General features: G+C 56.7%; 1 protein-coding gene across 1 annotated transcript in view; it reads left to right on the forward strand.

Annotated features, from left to right (window-relative positions):
* Nucleotides 1-22,704, forward strand: part of HSPG2 (heparan sulfate proteoglycan 2) — a 142,339-nt gene that overhangs the window by 64,080 nt on the left and 55,555 nt on the right. Inside the window, exons 7-30 of the mRNA XM_011990146.1 lie at nucleotides 410-545; nucleotides 1,457-1,501; nucleotides 6,755-6,864; nucleotides 6,964-7,022; nucleotides 7,308-7,468; nucleotides 9,687-9,815; nucleotides 10,079-10,333; nucleotides 10,419-10,538; nucleotides 12,311-12,442; nucleotides 12,598-12,742; nucleotides 12,836-12,987; nucleotides 13,077-13,226; nucleotides 16,636-16,799; nucleotides 17,305-17,484; nucleotides 17,581-17,777; nucleotides 17,886-18,033; nucleotides 19,017-19,144; nucleotides 19,468-19,554; nucleotides 19,643-19,701; nucleotides 19,876-19,943; nucleotides 21,485-21,625; nucleotides 21,731-21,907; nucleotides 22,095-22,274; nucleotides 22,389-22,507. Of these exons, the coding sequence (XP_011845536.1) occupies nucleotides 410-545; nucleotides 1,457-1,501; nucleotides 6,755-6,864; nucleotides 6,964-7,022; nucleotides 7,308-7,468; nucleotides 9,687-9,815; nucleotides 10,079-10,333; nucleotides 10,419-10,538; nucleotides 12,311-12,442; nucleotides 12,598-12,742; nucleotides 12,836-12,987; nucleotides 13,077-13,226; nucleotides 16,636-16,799; nucleotides 17,305-17,484; nucleotides 17,581-17,777; nucleotides 17,886-18,033; nucleotides 19,017-19,144; nucleotides 19,468-19,554; nucleotides 19,643-19,701; nucleotides 19,876-19,943; nucleotides 21,485-21,625; nucleotides 21,731-21,907; nucleotides 22,095-22,274; nucleotides 22,389-22,507 (3,242 nt within the window). The remainder of the gene's footprint in view (nucleotides 1-409; nucleotides 546-1,456; nucleotides 1,502-6,754; nucleotides 6,865-6,963; nucleotides 7,023-7,307; nucleotides 7,469-9,686; nucleotides 9,816-10,078; nucleotides 10,334-10,418; nucleotides 10,539-12,310; nucleotides 12,443-12,597; nucleotides 12,743-12,835; nucleotides 12,988-13,076; nucleotides 13,227-16,635; nucleotides 16,800-17,304; nucleotides 17,485-17,580; nucleotides 17,778-17,885; nucleotides 18,034-19,016; nucleotides 19,145-19,467; nucleotides 19,555-19,642; nucleotides 19,702-19,875; nucleotides 19,944-21,484; nucleotides 21,626-21,730; nucleotides 21,908-22,094; nucleotides 22,275-22,388; nucleotides 22,508-22,704) is intronic.

Below are 22,704 nucleotides of genomic sequence, written 5' to 3' on the forward strand. Positions count from 1 at the left end.
TCCTTCCACCTGCCTGTGCCCCCGATCTGCGCTGGCTGAGGTCACCCCTTTACCCGCCCGCATCCCCCCATCCACTCACTCATGTCCTGGGTGTCCCTTGCCTTCTCCCAAGGAAAAGGAGTCTTTACTTACTAAAGTGATTTACATTTTATTGTCTGTTTTATTTGAGGATTCATTCAGAATTTACAGGCTTGGGCTCTGAAGCCTCCAGGGGCTAATGGGGCTTGAGGAAACTGAGTCAAAAACGAGTTCAGCCCCAGCCTGGCTCACTGAGCCATACTAAGTCAAATTTAACCACTAGGGGGCCTGGGGGTGGGACTCTGGGTCCCCCTGGAAGTGAGGGGAAGGACCGTGGGGCTCAGTGGGAGCTGGACAGAGTGACTCAATCGGCTCTGTCGTTCACTTACAGGTGACCCACGGGCTGAGCGCGTACGATGGCTTATCTCTGCCTGAGGACACGGAGACCGTCACAGCAAGCCAAATGCGCTGGACACATTCGTACCTTTCTGATGATGAGGACATGCTGGCTGACAGCACCTCCGGAGGTGAGCCAAGGATCCGAGGCTGGGAGCAGAGGGGTGGGGGGTGAGACTCTGCTTCTTCCCACTGGTCTTTAAAGAGGCCCCATGAAGTTCCACAAGGTGGTTCCTCAAGAGATGGGCTGTGTGTGTCCTGAGCCCTGGTCCCCATGACCCCAGCATCCTCCACTTACAACCTGTGTGGCCCTGGGCTGGTCATCATTCTACAGCCTGGGACTGTCAGGACCTACCAGGCAGATGGCTGGCAATGCAGCGTGCAGGACGATCACGCATCCTGTACCCCACCTCCTTGTTCTCACCTGGAGGCTAGTCTGATCTGCCCCTTCCCACCCCAGCCACTGGACAGATAATTTGAGTCCCTGGAGTTTGGGGCATCAGCCCACATCTTCTTTCTCTCTCTCTCTCTTTTATTTTATTTTATTTTATTTTTTGTTTTGTTTTGTTTTGTTTTTTGAGATGGAGTCTCAGTCTGCCGCCCAGGCTGGAGTGCAGTGGTGCAATCTCAGCTCACTGCAGCCTTTGCCTCCGGGGTTCAAGCAATTCTACGTCAGCCTCCTGAGTAGGTGGGACTACAGGCGGGTGGCACCACACCCGGCTAATTTTTGTATTTTTAGTAGAGACGGGGTTTCACCATGTTGGCCAGGCTGGTCTTGAACTCCTAACCTCAAGTGATCCACCCGCCTCAGCCTCCCAAAGTGCTTGAGCCATCGAGCCCAGCTGGCCCACACGCTCTGTGATGGAGGCTTCCAAGCTTTCACAGGCCCCCTCCCTAGGCATCGGGGAGGAGGGTGATCGACCATTCTGTGCTTCCTCAACCCTGCCCCACTGTATGCTAGGTGCCCAGAACAGTGCCTGACACACAGTAAGTATTCAACAAATATTTGTTGTTGCTGATTACGTCTCTTTTTTGCTTATAGACGACCTGGGCAGTGGGGACCTGGGCAGCGGGGACTTCCAGATGGGTAAGTTGCTGCGGGCCTCCCGCAGGTCTCCCTCCTGCCCCCCAGGGAAGCCCCAGAGCCAGTCTCCTGGGCTGAGGGCCTCGAGGGCTCCTTGGGCCTGCCCCTGGGGTACAAAGCAAGGAGAAGTGGGGGTGATCTCTTAACCTGCGGAGTGACAGTTGTGCAGACTGATTGGGAGGTCCCTGCAAGGCTGGTGTGGCCAGGTCCTGTGCTTGCCCATGCCACAGGCACAGGTATCAGGGCAATGGGCAGGTAAAGCCCAGTTCTGCTGGGGGCTGAGAGCCAGTCAGCTATTCCACATTCAAAGCAATGTTCTCACCTCCCAGGGCAGCTCAACTGTTGAGTCCTTCCCCAGAGCTCTCCTGGTGGCACAGAGCTGGGGGTCCCAGGCAAAGACAAGCAGAGCAGAGGGGCTCTGTGGAATCTGGCGTTCAGGCATCCAGCAGGGCGGGCAGGGCTCAGAGCGAGCCTGACCCTAGGCTTGGGAGAGAACCCTGCCTCCTAAGTGCTGGCCTGTGGACTTCTAGGCTGTGCCCATGGGATGTGCATTCAGGAGTGTGCTTTAGAACTTCCAGGAGCTTGTGAGAAATGCAGATTCCTGGGCTGCTTCTCAGTGACAGCGAGTCACCTGCTGGGAAGCAAGGGTTCCCAGCTTAGGGAGGCAAGACTGGGCTCTTGGAGGGAGGAGAGTCAGCCCCCACCCTGGTCAGACTGGCCCAGCACTGGGATGGGGGCTCATAGTCCCCACTTCCTTCCACTCTGGGATACTGGGTGGAGAAGGACCTACCCCAGGACAAGGCCCTGTGGCTCTTTATGGTTCCTACCGCCCTCTCTGGGAGGCAGCTCCTGGGACAGTCTATGACCAGGGCCAAGGATGGAGCAGGTGCTTAGGTCAGACCAACCACTGGGCCACCCCGTGGTATCCAGGACTGCCTTCACCCTAGGTAGGCCTTGGCCGAATCTGGCCTGGGCCTACTTCAGGGGTGGAGTCACCTCCCTTTAGCTGACATATCAGGGGCCTTCAAATGCCAGCGGGTGGCATCCTAACTGGGTCAGTGTAGACAGGAGGGTGGGTCCCTGGGTAACCTGGTCCTGACTGTGACCTCCCAGAGCCTGGACTTGGGCTCCGCCTGAAGGTTTTCCTCGTGTAGGTCTCCACGAGGCTGCAGGATGCCTGGGAACTGGGCGGGGCTTGGGAGAGGGAGTGTCAGGTGGGCTCCAGGCACACAAACCATGTCCCATCCTGCAGTGGCCTATGCTAATGTGTCCCTGGAGCTGCCTCTGGCCAAGCCGGGCTTGCCTCTGAGTCCACCCTGTCCATTCATGAACCATCTCCAGCCCCTCCCCCAGCTGGGCAGTCCTGGCCAGCCCACCTGCCCTCCCTGAGAAGCAGCTGTGAGGGCAGGCGAGGCCAGAGGGGAAGAGGTGGGGAACAGGGCACAACAGCTGGAGGGGCCCAAGACCAGGGTAGGTGCCTTTCCTCACAAGTGGAAATAGGTGGGGCCTCACACCCTCCAGGCCCAAACCCTGGCTCCTGCCAGCTGCCCTTGGGGCAGGTCCAGGCAGCTGGGCTGAATGGCAGTCAGGGAGGCAGCAGGTATGACTTCCTGATCCCGGGGTCCCAGGGTGCCCGCTCAGCCTTGACCAAGGGCGGCGCCCCCACTGCGCCCATGAGCCAGGGCCATCCTGACCGTCATGGGGCCATGCCTAGGCTCTGGCCCAGTCCCAGACCCTGGACTCCAGCCCTTGAGATGGCTCTTCCCCTCCTCCCCCTGGGTATGGCTGTGGCTCTCTGGCTCAGCTCCAGCCCCCTGTGTGTCAACACCCATCCCTGATAGCCTCCCCTCCCTAGGACCCCTTCCCACCTCTCCTCCCCCAGTTTCTTTCCATCTTCTGACCTGTCTCTTTCTGTCTTCCCCCATGCCCGTGTGTCCTACTCTGACCCTTGTCTGCATGTCTGTGTGTGTCCCCTGTCCGCCCTGTCCTGGGCCCTCTTCCCCACTCCTTGGGTGTCTGTCTCTGCACCTCCTCCCTCTGCCTCATCCTGTTCTTCTCCCTCTCTCTGGCTCACCATCTCTGCCTCTGTCGCCCCCTGTCTTTCCCTCTCTCCCCTCTGTCTGTTCTTTTCTTTTTTTTTTCCCCACTGCCTTTTTCTTCACCTTTGTCTTGCTTTTTCTCTGTCATTCTCCCCACCCTCACTTTCTGTGTCTCTGTCTCTGTCTTTCTGTCTCTTTGTGTCTCCCTCTCTCTTTCATTGTCTCTGCCTCTCTCTGCTTCTCTCTGTCTCGTCTCCCTTGCTTGCCTCCTTCTGTGTTTCTACTCTGCAGGCTCAGGGCCGCCCCTGGGCCGCCCGCCCGTGGCTGGCATGATGGTCTCCGAGCCTGATGAGGAGTCCCCTCTCAGTAAGTGACCCAGGCCTGGGCCAGGTGGGAGTGCTGCTCTCCCTCTGCCTCCCTCCCCATCCTCTCTCCCCACTCTTCCTTTTCTCTCCTTTCTCCCTATTCTCTTCCTCCCCAACCTGCACTTTGCTACGAGTCACACAAGTGGCTCAGAGGCACCTCCCTGCAGAGTCCAGGGGCCAGGCCAGCCACTGCCCCTGCCCAGGACACAGCCAGGCCCACCCTGGGTCTACAGATCTAAAATGCAGTGGGCTGGGACCCTGGCGTTCTTCCCCATGGAGTGTCGGTCGGGCAGAGTTGGGTGCAACAGCCCTGCAGGGAACCAGGCCCTGCATTCCAGAGGCCACTCCTGCACAGGCCAATCCTGGGCCCACCCGAGGGATCCACGGGGACCCAGGACTGGAGTTCAGGGGCCTGGGTGTGTTGCAGGGAGTTCTGTTGGGCAGGGATGGGAATCAGGAGTTGGTGAGTAGCCTCCTCTGGGGCCAGGGCTGGTCAGGAGTGCAGCTCCCACTTCCACCCTGAGTGCAGAGCAGCTGCCTCCCTCTCACAGCCTCTGGCTCCAAGGGAACTCACCAGATAGGGTAAGAGGAAGGAGAGGACTGGCCAGTGAGCACCCCTATTCCAAGGCAGCCTCGCCCCTGCTGGCTGTACCAATGTCCTTGGCTCTGGAGGCTGGTTCTTTTTTTTTTTTTTTTTTGGATGGAGTCTCACTCTGTCACCCAGGCTGGAAGGCAGTGCAGTGGCACAATCGCGGCTCACTGCAACCTCTGCCTCCCTGGTTCAAGCAGTCCTCCTGCCTCGGCCTCCTGAGTAGCTGGGATTACAGGCACGCACTACCACGCCTGGTTAATTTTTGTATTTTCACCATGTCGGCCAGGCTGGTCTCGAACTCCTGACCTCAAGTGATCTGCCCGCCTTGGCCTCTCAAAGTGCTGGGATTACAGGCGTGAGCCACCGTGCCCAGCCCGGGGGCTGGTTCTTAAAACAGAGGTGGCTCACCTTCTGCCCCAATGCTCAGGCACCAGCTGCAGGGTGGCAGACGGAGGGTGTTCGCCTGGACCTGCCCTTGGTCTCAAAGAACGAAGGGGGGTGGGGTCAGGCTGGAGGTCCTGTGCCCTTCCCAGGCCCTAGTAGAAAGGGGCTTTGTGGAGCTCCAGCCCCCTTCCCCAGGAGCGGACACATTCCTGGGCAGAGGCCCGGCCTCCTCACCCGCTCTGGGCCATGGGGCTGAGGCCAGGGGCTTGGGTGGGGGGACTCTCAATGGGCCTCTGTGCCGGCTCACAAGGGGCCTCTGTAGCTGAGCCATGGCCCCCACACTCCAGCCCACAGAGCCCCGCCCACCCGGCACCCAGGAGCCCGGCCCAGCGGTTCAGGGCAGGCAGCGCCAGGGCTTTCTTCACCCGAGCCACAGAGCAAGAACATCCTATGCACCTGCAGGCCTGACAGACAGAGTAAAGCGGGAGGAGGATGGGCCTGGCAGTAGCACAGACAGTGCCACTCCCTGCTCTGCCACCTACACACCGGATTTCAGATTTTTGGATTAGGGATGCTTAGCTTGTATATGACTCATTTGTCACTCTTATTCATTCATATTTATCACATACATGAATTCACAAACATTGTGAAACGTAATGAGTATAAAATGTCTAGTATATAGTAGGTGCTTAAGAAACGATAGATGTACTTTGGGAGGCCATAGCGAAAGGATGGCTTGAGCGCAGGAGTTTGAGACCAGCCTGGGCAACATAGCAAGACCCCATCTCTATCAAAAGTCAAAAAATTAGACGGGCTTGGTGGCATGCACCTGTAATCCCAGCTACTCAGGAGGCTGCAGTGGGAGGATAGCTTGAGCCTTGTAGGTTGAGGCTGCCGTGAGCTGTGATTGTGCTACCGCACTCCAGCCTGGGTGACAGAGCAAGACCCTGCCTAAAAAAAAACAACAGATGCATGTGTATGTTCACGCCAGTCTGAGATGAATTTGTTCAGCCATCACTTTCGAGGAACTCGCTGTGTGCCAGGCACTCGGCAAGCACTAGGGATGAGGTCGTGAGTGAAATCCCAGGTTCCCCCTCATCAAGCTTAGAGTGGTAGAGAGGATGACAGCAGCTTTGATTCTCAGGTGCTTTGCTGTGTGCCAGGCACTGCATCTGAGTATAACGGCCTGGTGCATGTGAACACAGCATCATGCACTCCTCGCAGCCACGCAGGTGGTGCATGCAGTCAATATCCCCATTAGGAAACAGAAACTCAGAGCCGAGGTCAGTGCCTGAGGCGTGGCTGGCCTTAGAACTCACGATTGTTACTGTGATGTGAAACCTGGCAGAATCTACACAGTACACGGTGGAAGGTGGTCTGCTAGGGAAAGCAGGGTACAGTGAGAGCCCAGGGGAGCGGTCTCTACCCCAGCCAGGGCAGATCAGGAAGATCAGGAGACAATGGCTGAGCCAGGTCCTGAGGAATGACTAGGAACTGGCCAAGGAAGGCTGGCAGAGCCTTTCCCATTCACACACAGGTAATCCCTGTGCCAGGCCAGCCCCCTCTGGGAGCCACCCCTTCTTATCCAGCCTTCCTCTGAACTGCGGGGGTCTCCTCTTCTGCACTCGCACGTGGTTTCTGGATCAGGCCATTTCCCCTGTTAGTTAAAGCCCCTCAGTCAAGTTGGGGCTTTGACATTGACCCTTGAGCATGTATACCTACAGGCAGTGCTGGGCATAGCTGTGGGCACACAGGTGTCAGTCTTAAGGGAGGCCTCCCGGGGCTATCCCCCCAACTCTGTCTGAATGCTCCAACTGCCTAAGGCCACTACATGCCAGGCTGGGGCTCTCAAAATGATCCTCCTTTGATTTTCCAGTTTATTTCCGAGCCCTGGTGAATTTCACTCGCTCCATCGAGTACAGCCCTCAGCTGGAGGATGCAGGCTCCAGAGAATTCCGAGAGGTGTCCGAGGCTGTGGTAGACACGGTGAGGTGAAGGGGGTTCGGGAAGCTCGTGGGTGTGGTGGGGCAGGACCGAGGATGGGGTGAAGGCCTCTGGGGCTGATGGCACTGTGTCCCTCCCCAGCTGGAGTCGGAGTACTTGAAAATTCCCGGAGACCAGGTTGTCAGTGTGGTGTTCATCAAGTGAGAAGGGGCCCCCTGGGGGTTGCTGGGGGACTTGAGTGGGTAACCTGGAGGGGGCTGCTGAGGATGAGAAGGAAGCCTGGCACCGCAGAAAGGTCTATGGGATGAGTCGCTATGGGTGGAAATTCAGGAATTGGTGGGGGGATCATTGGGACCTTTAGTTGCCCTTCTTTGGGTACAGGCTGTCCTGGAACAGGGCCTGAGCGTCAGGGCAGGAGCCTCATGGAGTAGCTGAGAACACAGGCGTCTCTCTGACCCTCGTCTCCTGCCCATCTCCATCCCCAGGGAGCTGGATGGCTGGGTTTTTGTGGAGCTGGATGTGGGCTCGGAAGGGAATGCAGACGGGGCTCAGATTCAGGAGGTGCTGCTCAGGGTCATCTCCAGTGGCTCCATGGCCTCCTACATCACCTCTCCCCGGGGATTCCAGTTCCGACGCCTGGGCACAGGTGAGCCTATCCTGGTGTCTGGGGTTGCCTCCTCCAGACTCGTGGGGTCCCCTTTCAGTGTCTCCACCATGGGCTCCCAACTTGGGCTTGCACACCACTAGAAACAGGGAGCTCACTACCCTCCTGAGTCTGCCCCATCGATCCTTATACAGTCTGGGCTTGGTAGAGTGCAGACTGTTTCCTCTAGCACATGCCCATTAGACCCAAGTTCTGCTCCTTCCTTCTAGACCTCTGCACATTGACAATAGGTAGTCAGGCCTTTATTTATCCTGTACGTACAAGTCCAAAACACATAAGTACTTAATAATAACCAGCAACTGTTTACTGAGCCCTGACTGCCTTTATTTCCGGCCTCCGGGTCAGTCTTCACAGCAATTCCTTTGAAGGAGATGTTATTCCTCCTGTTTCAGAGATGAGGGAACTGAGGCCCAGAAAGGAAAATCTGAATTTGTCCAGAATCAGATAGGCAGATAGTGAAAAGGCGAGGATTTCAAACAAACTCGGTGTCTATGACAGTCTTGCCAGAACCTGTGATGAGAGAAGCAGGAGAAACTGAGGCACAGAGAGACTAGGAAACTGGTCCGAACCACACAGCTGTTAGGTGCAGAATCCTGACCTTTGTACTCTGGGTCAGCCCAGATTTCCTTCTGCTGTGCCCTTGGTCTCCTGTTTTAACCTCCTGAGTTTTTTGGGTTTTTTTTTCTCTAGACCGAACAGCCCTAGTTCATCCCTCACAGGCTGTGGTTCTCAGCCCTGTCTCCATCTCGGTTCCCTCTCTCTGGGAAGACCCTGACTCAGTGGAACTCAGAATGGAACAAACTCCACCCTAGCCCAATGAGGAAAAAATAGTGAAACCACCACCTCCCTTGTTCTGCACCTCAATTAAGCCAAGCGTGGTGGTGCACGCCTGTAGTCCTAGCTACTCAGGAGGCTGAGGCAGGAGCCCAGCAGTTTGAGGCTGCAGTGAGCTAGGATCATGCCACTGTACCCCAGCCTGGGTGACAGAGCAAAACCCTGCCTCTAAAACAAAACAAACAAACAAAAACCCTTAATTATTGCACCCCGAGATCAAGCTTGCTCTTCTGCATCATCAGGCCCAGGTCTAAAGACTGCTGGGGGTCCAGCCCTCCTCTCTCACTTTTCAATGAGTCCTCCTGGCTAGGGGTGGTGGAATGGCCTGGCCCAGCCCTGCAGCCCTCAGCTCCCGGCTCCCAGGTGGAACAGCCACTGACCACATCTTCCTTTCCAGCACAGACCCCCCCACCCCCGCCGGCCGCTGTGGCGGTCGCAGTGACACCAGGTGAGAGTGTAAGCCAGGCCCAGGCCCAGCCAGGTTCCTAGAGAAGTTAAGGTTGGAGAGGAGGCCGGGCGCGGGGGCTCACGCCTGTAACCCTAGCACTTTGGGAGGCCAAGACGGGAGGATTGCTTGAGGCAAGGAGTTCCAGACCAGCTTGGGCAACATAGCAAGACCCTGTCTCTAAAAAAATAAAAAAGAGAGAAAAAAAATTTTTTTTTAAAGGATGGGCCAGGTGCGGTGGCTCACACCTGTAATCCCAGCACTTTGGGAGGCCAAGGCGGGTGGATCACGAGGTCAGGAGATCGAGACCATTCTGGCTAACACGGTGAAACCCCGTCTACTAAAAATACAAAAAATTAGCTGGGCGTGGTGGCGGGTGCCTGTTGTCCCAGCTACTTGGGAGGCTGAGGCTGGAGAATGGCATGAACCCAGGAGGCAGAGCTTGCAGTGAGCCGAGATCGTGCCACTGCACTCCAGCCTGGGTGACAGAGCGAGACTCTGTTTCAAAAAAATAAAAATAAATAAAAAAGAGATGGAGGGGAAAGAAGGGTGTGGGTGAGATGGCTGACTGAGCACAGCCCAAGACAACTGGGCACTCTCTTCCCTCCTTCTTTGTCCTCACTGGGCCAGGCTGTGGCCTGCATGTGTGTGGTGTGCTGGTTGCATGCGTGTGGCATGTCAACTGCCTGTGGGGTCTGTGTTAGAGACGGGGGAGGCCACTGCCACTTGTCCCATGCCCCACGCGTGCTGTGGGTGTGTCTAGTATGTGCTCGTTGCCCTCACTGTGCCTGCCAGAAACCAAGCTGCCTGACAAAGGGTCCTGAAGCCCGCTCCAGCCCTGCAGCACCTCTGCGTTCCCTACAGCTTCCCGCACCTCCCTCCTGCCACCTCTGACTCCAGTCTGCTTCCTTCCACCTGCAGTGCCCCAGTTCCCAAGAGCCTGCACGGAGGCTGAGTTTGCCTGCCACAGCTACAATGAGTGTGTGGCCCTGGAGTATCGCTGTGACCGGCGACCCGACTGCAGGGACATGTCTGATGAACTCAATTGCGGTGAGGGGATGTCTGAGGCCACAAGTGGTTTGGGCGCCAGGGGAGGGCCAGGGTGCTACACCTGGGTCTTGGAGCCCATCGAGGACTATGAGGGTTTGGTGCAGGCAGAGGATAGAGGCATAGGAAGGGTGATGACAGAGCCGGGCAGGGGGCGGCAGAGAGTAGTGTTGGGGAGTACAGGGTGGGCCTGGGGAGGGTTGGGGACAAGAAGCAGGTGAGGAGCCACCTGCTTCTGCCAAATGCCAAGCGGAATCTGTCCACAGAGGAACTGGTCCTGGGGATCAGCCCCACAGTCTCTGTCCTGGTGGAGACGACACCTTTACCACCACGGCCGGAGACAGCCATCATGCGACAGCCACCAGTCACCCACGCTCCTCAGCCCCTGCTTCCCGGTTCCGTCAGGCCCCTGCCCTGTGGGCCCCAGGAGGCCGCATGCCGCAGTGGTCACTGCATCCCCGGAGACTACCTCTGCGACGGACAGGAGGACTGCGAGGACGGCAGCGATGAGCTGGACTGTGGTGCGCACTGGCAGGGGGGCAGGTGGGTGCGGGGAGTGGGAAGCTGGCCCAGGAGGATGCTGCTGACCCCTGCCCTGTCTCCTAGGACCCCCGCCACCCTGTGAGCCCAATGAGTTCCCCTGTGGGAATGGACATTGTGCCCTGAAGCTGTGGCGCTGTGATGGTGATTTTGACTGTGAGGACCGAACTGACGAAGCCAACTGCCGTGAGTATCCGAGGGTCCAGCAGAGGCCCCCGCCCTGCCCAGGCCGCTTGCTCCTGCCCCGCCTTCCACTCCTGCCCCGCCCCTACCCTGCCCTCTGCTTTCCACCCTCCCCAGTCCCCCAAGCCTGTTTGTTTGCTCTCCCTGGCTGAGTGCGGAAGGCCCTGGAGACACCCTCCAAGGTTTCTCTCTGACCAGAGCTGTAAGGCCTCTTGGCCCTGAGCTGGCCTTTGGTGAAGCTGTGTAGTTAGCCCGCCTGTGGTTCGTGTCTCTTCATTTCTTTCCTTTATTTTTGTTACCATGAACCTTCTCTTTGTTTTGTATGTGTGTCAGATGAATGACTAGGAGGATTCTATGTGCCAAGGTCCCTTGGTGATGGGTCCTTGCCTTTTGTATGCGAGTCAGAGCCTTACCCATCCGTCCAACTCCCCAGCCACCCATGCACCCACGTATGCACCCATTATCCATCCACCCAGCCCTTCATCCATCTCTCCACCCATCCATCTGTCATCCTTCTTCCCTCCCATCTGTCCTTCCAGCCTCCCACTGCCCCACCCTTATGATATCCATCTTTCCAGTTCATGTTGTGGACATTATGGGCGTCCTGATAGTTAAATAGGAGGGAGAGGCTGGAGAGGCAGAGACCACATCAGGTGGTATCCAGTATGTCCTGTCCCATGAGAAGCCTGATGCTTGTTAGTGCGAGATTGAGGATAATCTTCAGGCACTTCGCTGTGGTCCTGTTGGTGTGTCTGGGCGCGTGTCCATGTTCCCACCGTGAGCTTGTTCAACTTCTCCTTGCCTTCCTTCCCCTGCCCACTCCACAGCAAGCCCTGGGGAGAGGCCACATCATGTCACAGACTGGCAGAGTTTGAGAATGCCTTTCTGTGGCTCTAAGCTTGCCTGTCAGCACCAGCTCCTTGGGAGAGAGAACGTAATTGGGGGCTTTAGTGGGAAGGCCCTTTCCAGGGACCTCTGCTGGGGAAGTCAAAGGAAGGACAGGTCCTTGTGGACAGCACAGAGCCAGAGAATGTGAAGGCTGAATGGCCTCATGGGCTCCTGAGAGTGCAGGGAACAGAAGCGCCTGAGCTGCCTCCACAGCTACCTCCTGGTCTCCTCTCGCACCTGCTCTGTGGATGCGCAGCTTCCGCTCCTCCTGCATGGCTGTGACTTCTCTGTCTGTGTCTGTGTCTCTCTCAAGCTCCATCTCCCTGAGGAAGAATATTGGTCACCAGCCACTAGAGAGGCCTAGTGGGGCCCAGCCCTTGTCCCAGGCCACTTCCAGCCTCTGGCCACTCCATAGAGGGCCTGTCAGTGGGAGCACAGACTGTCGAGCCCCACAGGGGACCATGCTGTGCCAGGCGCCTTGTCGGGCCTTTCTGGTAGAGAAGGGTGTGTGGAGCATTGCTGGCGCCCAGAGATGCCAGCCCCACTGGTTGTGCCTTTGACGTGGGTCTTGTCCATGTGTACAAGATAGCGCTTCTGTGACTCTGAGTGTGGCTGGGTGACACTGTGGTTGTGACAGTGATGTGCCCGCCATAACTGGCATGGGGAATGCAGGTGGGGTGAGGGGTGGGGGCTGAGTAATGTGATGAGTGGTTCGATGACAGCTGGTGGCCGCATCATGCTGGCTGTGAGGTGGACAGTGTTGTGCAGCAGGGACTAGGCATGGCGAGGGCCACTGTGGGTTATGTGGGCAAAATGAGAGAGTCCGGGGATGCCCAGGGAGGATGGACAGGGGTGGGCTGTTGGGAACCACCTGGCTTTGTCCCCAGCCACCAAGCGCCCTGAAGAGGTGTGTGGGCCCACACAGTTCCGATGCGTCTCTACCAACGTGTGCATCCCAGCCAGCTTCCACTGTGACGAGGAGAGTGACTGTCCCGACCGGAGCGACGAGTTTGGCTGCAGTGAGCAGGGAGCTGGGATCGAGATGTGGGCCCTGGGCTGGGTTCTGGGGGCTTCTGTCCACAGCCTCAACCTCCACTCTTCTCCCTCCTAGCCCCTCGGAGCGCTCCCTCCGCTCCTCCTTCCTTTGCCCTCACCCCTGCCCTGGTCTCCTCAGTGCCCCCCCAGGTGGTGACGCCTCCTCAGGAGTCCATCCAGGCTTCCCGGGGCCAGACAGTGACCTTCACCTGCGTGGCCATTGGCGTCCCCACCCCCATCATCAATTGGAGGCTCAACTGGGGCCACATCCCCTCTCATCCCAGGTGTGGCTCTGGGCCCGGGTGGTGGGGTGGGAATGGGGGACAGCTGGTCCAGAGCCCTAGGCCAGATCCTACCACTTGTCTTGGGGCCAACAGGGTGACAGTGACCAGCGAGGGGGGCCGTGGCACACTGATCATCCGTGACGTGAAGGAGTCAGACCAGGGTGCCTACACCTGTGAGGCCATGAACGCCCGGGGCATGGTGTTTGGCATTCCTGACGGTGTCCTTGAGCTCGTCCCACAGCGAGGTACTGCCGGAGGGCAGGTGTCACTGGGTGTGGGGGCAGAGCTGGGCTGCCCGCCACAGCTGGCTGCAGCCCCCTCCCATGCCGCCCAGCAGGCCCCTGCCCTGACGGCCACTTCTACCTGGAGCACAGCGCCTCCTGCCTGCCCTGCTTCTGCTTTGGCATCACCAGCGTGTGCCAGAGCAGCCGCCGCTTCCGGGACCAGATCAGGCTGCGCTTTGACCAACCCGATGACTTCAAGGGTGCGTTGGCGGGCGGGTGAGCGCTGCGGGAGGTGGGAGGTGGGTACCAGGCTCCAGTGGGCACAGAGGATAGATGCAGACAGAGGGGGTCAGGTTTCGGGAAGGAATACAAGTCATTGAAGAAACACTGAGCCCTGTCAAAAAAGCATTTTGAGGGGAAGACCACCATGTTTAGGAAAAGCCAAATCCTCTCTTGCTACCTACCTGCTTCAGGTTACGGAGAGGACGGGCTCTGGAGCCAGCTTCCTGCTTCAGATCCTGACGTGGGCGCTGTCCACCTGTGTCCTGGGTCAAGTTACCCACTATCTCGTGTCTGCTTTCTCATCTATAAAGTCGGGGGAATAGAATAATAACTACCTCCCAGGGGTTGGTAAGGACTTAGTGGAGTCGTGTATGTAAGCCTCTCGGAATTGTGCTCAGCCCATGGTCAGCACCCAGGAGGTATTTGCTAACGTCACAGTCATTGTCCTCATTCTGAGAGGCAGAGGTGCCAGTGTACCCAGAGTATAGGAGCCCAGGCTTCGGCATCTCCTCAGCCTGAGGGTGGCCTCCAGCTGCACCACTTACTGCCGCTGTGTCTTTGGGCAAGTCTCTTGGCTTCCCTGGGCCTATTTTCCCAAAGATAGAGGCAGGCGGCTGGACTCCATTCTTTCTGGCTCTGAGAGGCAGAATGGCAGCCATGGCTGAGAGCATGAGCCCGGGCACTGCCTGAACTTGGGCTCAGGTCCCGGCTCTGTCGTGTCCCACCTGGCATCAAGCAGCCCTCACTTCTTCATTGCAGAGGATTAAATGCATGTAGAGAGTTAGCTCCAAAGCACTCAACACATTTTATGCCCTTTTGTTGGTTGAGGAACCTAAAAATGACTTGTATAAGACTTAGTTACCTGGCCAGGCATGGTGGCTTATGCCTGTCATCCAAGTACTTAGGGAGGCTGGGAGGGAGGATTGCTTGTGGCCAGGAGTTCAAGACCAGCCTGGGTAACATAGTGAGACCGCATCTCTACAAATAATTAAAAATGAAAAATCTAGCCGGGCATGGTGGCTTGCGCCTGTAGTCCCAGCTACTTGAGAGGCTGAGCCAGAAGGATCTGTTGAGCCTAGGAGTTTGAGGCTGCAGTGAGCTATGATCACGCTGTTGCACTCCAGCCTGGACAACAGAATGAGACCCCACCCCTAAAAACAAAACAAAACTTAGTTACTTCCCAAAGTTGTTCCCCAGCATGTTTAGAATACTAATGCCATGGCCAGCATTTGGTGAGCAGGCAGTGGCTTGACATGACAGTCATCGAACTGCCAATAACCCTTGCAAGGTCAGGGCTGATTTCACAGTTTTAAGATGAGAGCCCCAGGGCTCGGAGAGGTTGTGGAACTTCCCTGGGTTCCCACAGCAGTTTAGAGGGGGAGCTGAACCCAGGGCTGTCTGATTGGAATCTGGATAGTCCAGGGGAGGGAGTGGTGGAAATTCCACGGTGAGCAGGTGGCCTGTGTGTGGATGGTGACCAGGAGGGAGGAGGCCTGAAGACATCCCCAGAAGGCAGGGAGGAAAGAGGATAGAGTAACCTAGACCCGGGGCTGTGCTCGGTCATTCTGTGGGTGAGGAGCTGGACTCCCCTGTGGATGCAGGGGGTTAATTCAGGATGAGCAGGAGAACCTATTGGCAGACAGATGTGGACTCCATGTAAGGAAGAACTTGCTAAGAGTCAAAGTTGTCCAGAGCTGGGAGGGACGGTCTTTGGAGGTTGTACGCTCCCCATCCATGACAGCTGCACCGCCTAATGTGGCAGTCACTGACCATGTGTGGCTCTTTAAACTGAAATACAACGATTCATTCCTGAGCAGTACTAGACACGTCTCCAGTGCTCGGTGGCCACGTGTGGCTAGTACCATTACTTTTTTTTTTTTTCAATTTTATAACTTTATTTGATGTATTTGACGATCAGCGGTTAGTTCTCATCCACATTGACTGTCTGTAGATTTTTGAAAGTGGTAACAGGTACGTAGGTAACCAAAGTATAGAGCTTATTTGGTGAATCTTCATCCTCTTTACGTTTTCTGGACAGCCGCACATGGATTCGGTATGGGACATTCCTTATTCCTTTGGCCCAGACAGCTTTGTTGAGCCTGGTATCAATGCGCACATCTGGAGTTCCCATCTCCTTCGTGGCATATTTCCGAATCTCTTTGAGTGCCCGAGGGGCACGCTTCTTGAAGCCCACTCCATGGATGTGCTTGTGAATGTTGATGGTGTAATCTCAGGTCACCACCTCGTTGATGGCAGAACGGCCCTTTTTCTTCTCGCCACCCTTCTTTACGGGAGCCATTCTGCCGGGTCCAAGTTGGAAAGCACCATTACTTTTAATGGCAAAATCAGCAATTACTTTTGTACCAACCTAATAGTTACCATTGCAGAGTGTAGGTACAGGATATTTTCACTCCACCGAAAGTTCTCTAGGGTGGAGCTGTCCTAGAGATCTGGGGGGATGCTGTCAAGGGAATTCCCGTGTGGCGTACTGTGCGTATGTGTGTGTACATAGGAGACGGTTGGACTGGATGACCCGTCATAACAAGAGCAACAATAAGAGCTAGCCATTTTATGTCAGTTTTCTCATTTTAGCTTATACCTCTAGGAGGCAGGCTACTTTAAGCACCATCTTACAGATGAGGAAACTGAGGCCCTTGCCCAGGCTTACAACACACCTGGACTTGAGCTCCTGTTCCTCAGCCCTGTGTAGCTCTCCTGCCCGCAGGGTTGTTCCAGCGCTGAAAGTCTGTGGGTCTCTTAGCAAGAAAGGCCCGGAGAAGTCTGGCTGCAAAGAACCCCCTGGACCTTTCTTTGACCCTGTGGTTCCCAAATGGTTCCCCAGCCATCATTCCATGGCATCGACTTTCCTTTCTCAGAGCATGCTTCGGGAAATGCTGCTCCAGTATTTGGGAAGGAGGAAAAGAACTGCATTTTCTTTTTTCTTTTCTTTTTTTGAAACAGAGTCTTGTTCTGTGGACCAGGTTGGAGTGCAGTGGCACGATCTCAGCTCGCTGCAGCCTCTGCCTCCCAGGTTCAAGTGATTCTGCTGTCTCAGCCTCCTGAGTAGCTGGGACTACAGGTGTGCGCCACCATGCCTGGCTAATTTTTTTTTTTTTTTATTTTCACCATGTTGGCCAGGCTGGTCATGAACTCCTGGCCTCAAGTGATCTGCCCGCCTCAGCCTCCCAAAGTGCTGGCATTATGGACGTGAGCCACCGCACCTGGCCAAAACCTGCATTTTCTTCACTTTGGAAGAGAGATCGAAGTTTTCTTGAAATCAAATTTCCCCTAGAACTTTCCTATCTTTTTCTGGGTTGCTGCCCCTCAAGGTGGGTGTATCAGGCAGGCCCAGGCTGCAGCCCTTAGCCTCTCTCTTGCCACCCGCAGGTGTGAATGTGGTGATGCCTGCACAGCCCAGCATGCCACCCCTCTCCTCCACGCAGCTGCAGATCGACCCAGCCCTGCACGAGTTCCAGCTAGTCGACCTGTCCCGCCGCTTCCTCGTCCACGACTCCTTCTGGGCTCTCCCTGAGCAGTTCCTGGGCAACAAGGTGAGAGGCCTGGGCTGCCGCCCTAGGTGGAGAAAGAATCCCCGTGGGCTCCACTCCCTCTGCAGTTGGTGGACAGCAAGGCAGACTTGGGGGGAAAGGTGTTGCTGTGCCCCGATGCAGCCCCCTGTGGCAGTGGCTCAGCCATTCAGGGCAGGACCTCTCCCTGGCACTGCTGGCTTGGGAAGAAGAGCTGGCCTTCTGTCCTCCCAGGAGCCCTCCCTGACCACTCCCCCATGCCTGGGTTGGGTTCTGTGCCTCCGCACTGGCTTCCCTGGGCACCCTGTGCACTGCATGATTCCACACCCTGCCATGAACCAAACACCCTAGAGTCAGAGCCTGAGTCTCACCCATCCCAGGTTCCCTATACCTAGCTCAGTGCCTGGCACACAGTGAGTCTCAGGTAGGCACAGTGAGGGAGGAGCTGGAAGACTGTAGGCACCTTGTAGGCACGATGGGTGTCAAGTGTGCCCACAGCTGCCCGCCCTGATCCACCCTGTTGTGCCAGGTGGATTCCTATGGTGGCTCCCTGCGTTACAACGTGCGCTACGAACTGGCCCGTGGCATGCTGGAGCCAGTGCAGCGGCCGGACGTGGTCCTCGTGGGTGCCGGGTACCGCCTCCTCTCCCGAGGCCACACGCCCACCCAACCTGGTGCTCTGAACCAGCGCCAGGTCCAGTTCTCTGAGGTAGGTGGTGCCTGAGCCCTTAGGGCTGGGAGCAAAGGGGGATTTAGGCTGAGTAGGTGCTGATGTGTGACCCCTGCCACCTTCACCCGTACCCAGGAGCACTGGGTCCATGAGTCTGGCCGGCCGGTGCAGCGCGCGGAGCTGCTGCAGGTGCTGCAGAGCCTGGAGGCCGTGCTCATCCAGACCGTGTACAACACCAAGATGGCCAGCGTGGGGCTGAGCGACATCGCCATGGATACTACTGTGACCCACGCCACCAGCCATGGCCGTGCCCACAGTGTGGAGGAGTGCAGGTGCCTGAGCCGGCAGGGCTGGGAACCACAGAGGCCCTGGCAAGGATAGAGGAGAAACGGCAGGGCCTCACAGTCCTTGCAGCGACTCTCTCGGTCCTCTCCCCACAGATGCCCCATTGGCTATTCTGGCTTGTCCTGCGAGAGCTGTGATGCCCACTTCACTCGGGTGCCTGGTGGGCCCTACCTGGGCACCTGCTCTGGCTGCAATTGCAATGGCCATGCCAGCTCCTGTGACCCTGTGTATGGCCACTGTCTGGTGAGTAGAGCCAGCGGGCACTCGGACACTAAAATAGGAGCAAGGACAAGGTGCGAGACTCCCTGTGTTCATGAGCTCAGCACAAGCCTCCAGAATGAGTGTCATGACTGCCAGATGGACTATCATGACCTCTGGATGCAATAACAGAGATAGAGGCTGGGCGTGGTGGCTCATACCTGAGATCCCAGCACTTTGGGAAGCTGAGATGGGTGGATCACTTGAGGTCAGGAGTTCGCCACCAACCTGGCCAACATGGTGAAACCCCGTCTGTACTAAAAATAAGAAAATTAGCTGGGTGTGGTGGCGCACACCTGTAATCCCAGCTACTGAGGAGGCTGAGGCGGGAGAATCACTTGAGGTGGAGGTTACAGTGAGCCGAGACTGTGCCACTGTACTCCAACCTGGACAACAGAGCGAGACTCTGTCTCAAAACAACAACAACAAACCCCAGAGATACAGCGTCCAGACAAGGGAGGTGATGGCCCTCCTCTCCTCCACCCTCATCAGACTAATCCTGGAGAGTGTCAAATGAAGAAGCATGACCTGCAGAGGGCAGCCCTAGGGGGAAGAGCCCTTAGGGTGATACCTCATTTCTTAGGAATGGTAGCGAGAGCTGGGATTGTGGCGCTGACAAAAGAAAAGACTCAAGCAGGGCAGCGTTGTCATCTCCAAATCCCTGCAAAGGTGTCGGGTAGAAGAAACAGACTCTGGGGAGCAGAACTGGCCAGTGGGTGCAGATTGGAAGAGGGTGGCAGGTTTAGGTCGATCAAAAGCAGGCATTTGGAATCATCTATGGGACAGGCTGCCGTGTGAGGTGATGAGCTCCCCATCATCTATAAGTGGTTGCAGTCGATGGTCCCCTGTCTGCAAAGCCATGCCTCCAGCGTGATGGGGAGGCTGAGCCAGACAGCCTCCAAGGCCCCCCACAGCATCTGGCCCAGTTCTGCTCTAGAAGTTGAGCCATACCCTCTTCCTTCTCCTAGAATTGCCAGCACAACACGGAGGGGCCACAGTGCAACAAGTGCAAGGCTGGCTTCTTTGGGGATGCCACGAAGGCCACGGCCACTGCCTGCCGGCCCTGCCCTTGCCCATACATCGATGCCTCCCGCAGGTCAGCCCCAGCTCCGGATGGGGGGATTTGGCTGGGGGCGGTGCAGCAGGCCGGGAGAATGCTCTGGGCAGGGAGGCGGGAGACTTGGATTCAGATGTCCGCCTGGTCACTAAGTTATCTCGTGCTCCTTGACCTCTCTAGGCCTCTGTTTCCTTGTCTGTATAATGAGCCCCCTGACTTCCCATAGTTACTGTGCCGGGCAGGGAGATGGTGTCATGCCTGATGGCACACTGTGTCTGTGTGGACAGCGGTCATTTCCCAGGGTGGGAGGAGAAAGCCTGACCGCAGCCCTGCCCCATGCCCTGTCTACTTGATACCCACAGATTCTCAGACACTTGCTTCCTGGACACGGATGGCCAAGCCACATGTGACGCCTGTGCCCCAGGCTACACCGGCCGCCGCTGTGAGAGGTGAGGGAGAGCCTTGGGGGCTGCAGGAAGGGGGCTCCTGAGTGGGGTCATGGAAGTGCCACTGACGGGGGCCCCCTTTTTCCCCTAGCTGTGCCCCCGGATATGAGGGCAACCCCATCCAGCCCGGCGGGAAGTGCAGGCCTGTCAGTGAGTATGGCTGCCACCATCCCCTGACACCCACCTCCCAACCCAACCTGGGCTACACACCAGGTACCCTCCCTCCCTGCCCCAGCTCATGATCCTTAGAGAGCCGCCGTTCCTCTGCCTGAACTGTGTCTATCCCATTCCCACCTGCCCTCCAACACCCACTTTGTGTCCCAGACCAGGAGATTGTGCGCTGTGATGAACGTGGCAGCGTGGGGACCTCCGGCGAGGCCTGCCGCTGTAAGGTACGCATGCCATCCGCCACCCACCCAGAGGCCTTGAGCCCAGCACCACAGCTGGGAGAAGGAGGAAGGAAGCTCTGTCCTCTCCATAGATCCTTGGCCAGTGGGTGGTAACATAGTCAGAGACTAGTGGACCTGGCTGACCGGCCTTCTGTACCAGGAGAGGTGGCCTGGTGTTGGGAAGGAGCACTTGTTAGGGAGTCAGGCGACCTGAGTTCAAGTCCCAGTCATTCTTTATGCAGCCTTTGTATCTGCATTGTACCTTTGCTTTTGCCATACTTTGTCCATTGTCACACTGATACAATGATATAGATATTAGTGTCCCCAATTTGTGAATAAGGAAATGGAGGCCAGAGAAGGGAGGTCACTTGCGTTAAGAATGGGAGCATTGGCCAGGCGCAGTGGCTCACGCCTGTAATCCCAGCACTTTGGGAGGCTGAGGCAGGTGGATCACTTGAGGTCAGGAGTTCAAGACCAGCCTGACCAACATGGTGAAACCCCATCTCTACTAAAAATACAAAAATTAGCTGGGCGTGGTGGCGGGCGCCTATAATCCCAGCTACTCAGGGGGCTGAGGCAGGAGAATCACTTGAACCCGGGAAGCAGAGGTTGCAGTGAGCCAGGATCATGCCACTACACTCCATCATGGGCAACAAGAGCGAAACTCTGTCTCAAAAAAAAAAAAAAGAAAAGAAAAGAAAAGAATGTGAGTATCAAGTGTCAGTGTAAAAAAGAATGGACAGATTCTGGAGTCAGGCACTCCTGGTCTTCAATCCCAGAGTGGATAAGCAAGCTGAGTAACTTTGTGCAAGTCATTTCACGTCCCTGAGCCTCTGTTTCCTCATGTGAGGGATGAAGGTATCATCTACCTCTCAAGGTCCTTAGGAGAGTTAAATGAGGTGATGTCAAATGGAAAGCAGAACAGTGCATGAAACACTCCATAAATAGAAGCAGCAATTATTTCAATCAAGTCGCTGTATTTCAAATTTAAATTTATTGGTGAACCCCCTGGCAGCCAAAGAGAAAAGGGAAAAATGCTTGCCTAAGCACTTGTTAAGTGGGAATTACTGTTCAGATGGTAATGATGCCTCATACATGTGCTCTTTCTTCTTCTTCTTCTTTTTTTATTTTTTTTGAGATGGAGTCTCGCTCCCATCGCATAGGCTGGAGTGCAGTGGTGCGATCTCAGCTCACTGCAACCTCCACCTCCCAGATTCAAACGATTCTCCTTCCTCAGCCTCCTGAGTAGCTGGAATTACAGCTGTGTGCCACCATGCTGGGCTAATTTTTGTATTTTTAGTAGAGACAGGGTTTTGCCACGTTGGCCAGGCTGGTCTCAAACTCGTCTGACCTGTGGTGATCCACCCACCTTGGGCTCCCGAAGTGCTGGGATTACAGGCATGAGCCACTGCGCCCAGCCACGTGTGCTCTTTCAGTGGCTCCCCTGGGTCTCAGGTTCTTATCTGGACTGAGGGTGGATTCGGCCTGAGCTCCAGGCAGCCTCTCCCCTGGGCTGTCCTTCAGCTCCAACTCTGTGCCTGCAGAACAATGTGGTGGGGCGCTTGTGCAACGAATGTGCTGACGGCTCTTTCCACCTGAGTACCCAAAACCCCGATGGCTGCCTCAAGTGCTTCTGCATGGGTGTCAGTCGCCAGTGTACCAGCTCTTCCTGGAGCCGTGCCCAGGTACCTCTGCAAGGTGGGCGGGCAGGACCGCCAAGCCCTGGGCTGGAAGACCAAGTGCCAGTCCCAGGCCATGGCCCCCATCCCAGCCCTTTCTCCTCCTCCCAGGTGCATGGGGCGTCTGAGGAGCCTGGTCACTTCAGCCTGACCAACGCTGCAAGCACCCACACCACCAACGAGGGCATCTTCTCCTCCGCGCCCGGGGAACTGGGATTCTCCTCCTTCCACAGACTCCTATCTGGACCCTACTTCTGGAGCCTCCCTTCACGCTTCCTGGGGGACAAGGTAGGTAGTGGGTGGGAAGGGAAAGGAAACTCCAGGCAGCAGGAACAGCACAGGCAAAGGCTTGGAGGCAGGAGGGTCGTGGTGCCTTGGGAGAACAGTGAGATACATCGCATGGAAAAGGTGGCTGGGGCAGCGACAGGGCCCGAATTCAGGCCCCTGCTAAGCTCCTATCTAACCCTGGTCCCAGGTGACCTCCTATGGAGGAGAGCTGCGCTTCACAGTGACCCAGCGGTCCCAGCCAGGCTCCACACCCCTGCACGGGCAACCATTGGTGGTGCTGCAAGGTAACAACATCATCCTAGAGCACCACCCAGCCCAGGAGCCCAGCCCCGGCCAGCCCAGCACCTTCACTGTGCCCTTCCGGGAGGTGAGCAGTTCTGTCCCCCGGGGACAGGGGTGCGGGCAGGCCCTTGCTCCTGCCTCTCCAGCATCAATACTCCAGGACATCCGGGGCTGAGCACACATGTCCTTTCCTTGGCAGCAAGCATGGCAGCGGCCCGATGGGCAGCCAGCCACACGGGAGCACCTGCTGATGGCGCTGGCAGGCATCGACACCCTCCTGGTCCGAGCGTCCTACGCCCAGCAGCCCGCTGAGAGCAGGTGTCTGGAGCCAGGCGGGAGGACCAGCATGGGCTTGGGGAAGGGACTCTGTCTACGCGGTGCAGTGCGGCACAACCACTTACAGACTGTGACCCTTTTGTGCCTCACTTTCCCTGTCTGTGAAATGGAGAGTCTAACAATGTCTCTGTTACAGGCTGGTCTGGGGCCAGGCTCCCTAGAAGGAAGCCTGAGACGGG

Source organism: Mandrillus leucophaeus, unplaced genomic scaffold (assembly GCF_000951045.1).
Source record: "Mandrillus leucophaeus isolate KB7577 unplaced genomic scaffold, Mleu.le_1.0 Scaffold370, whole genome shotgun sequence".
Lineage (NCBI taxonomy): Eukaryota > Metazoa > Chordata > Mammalia > Primates > Cercopithecidae > Mandrillus > Mandrillus leucophaeus.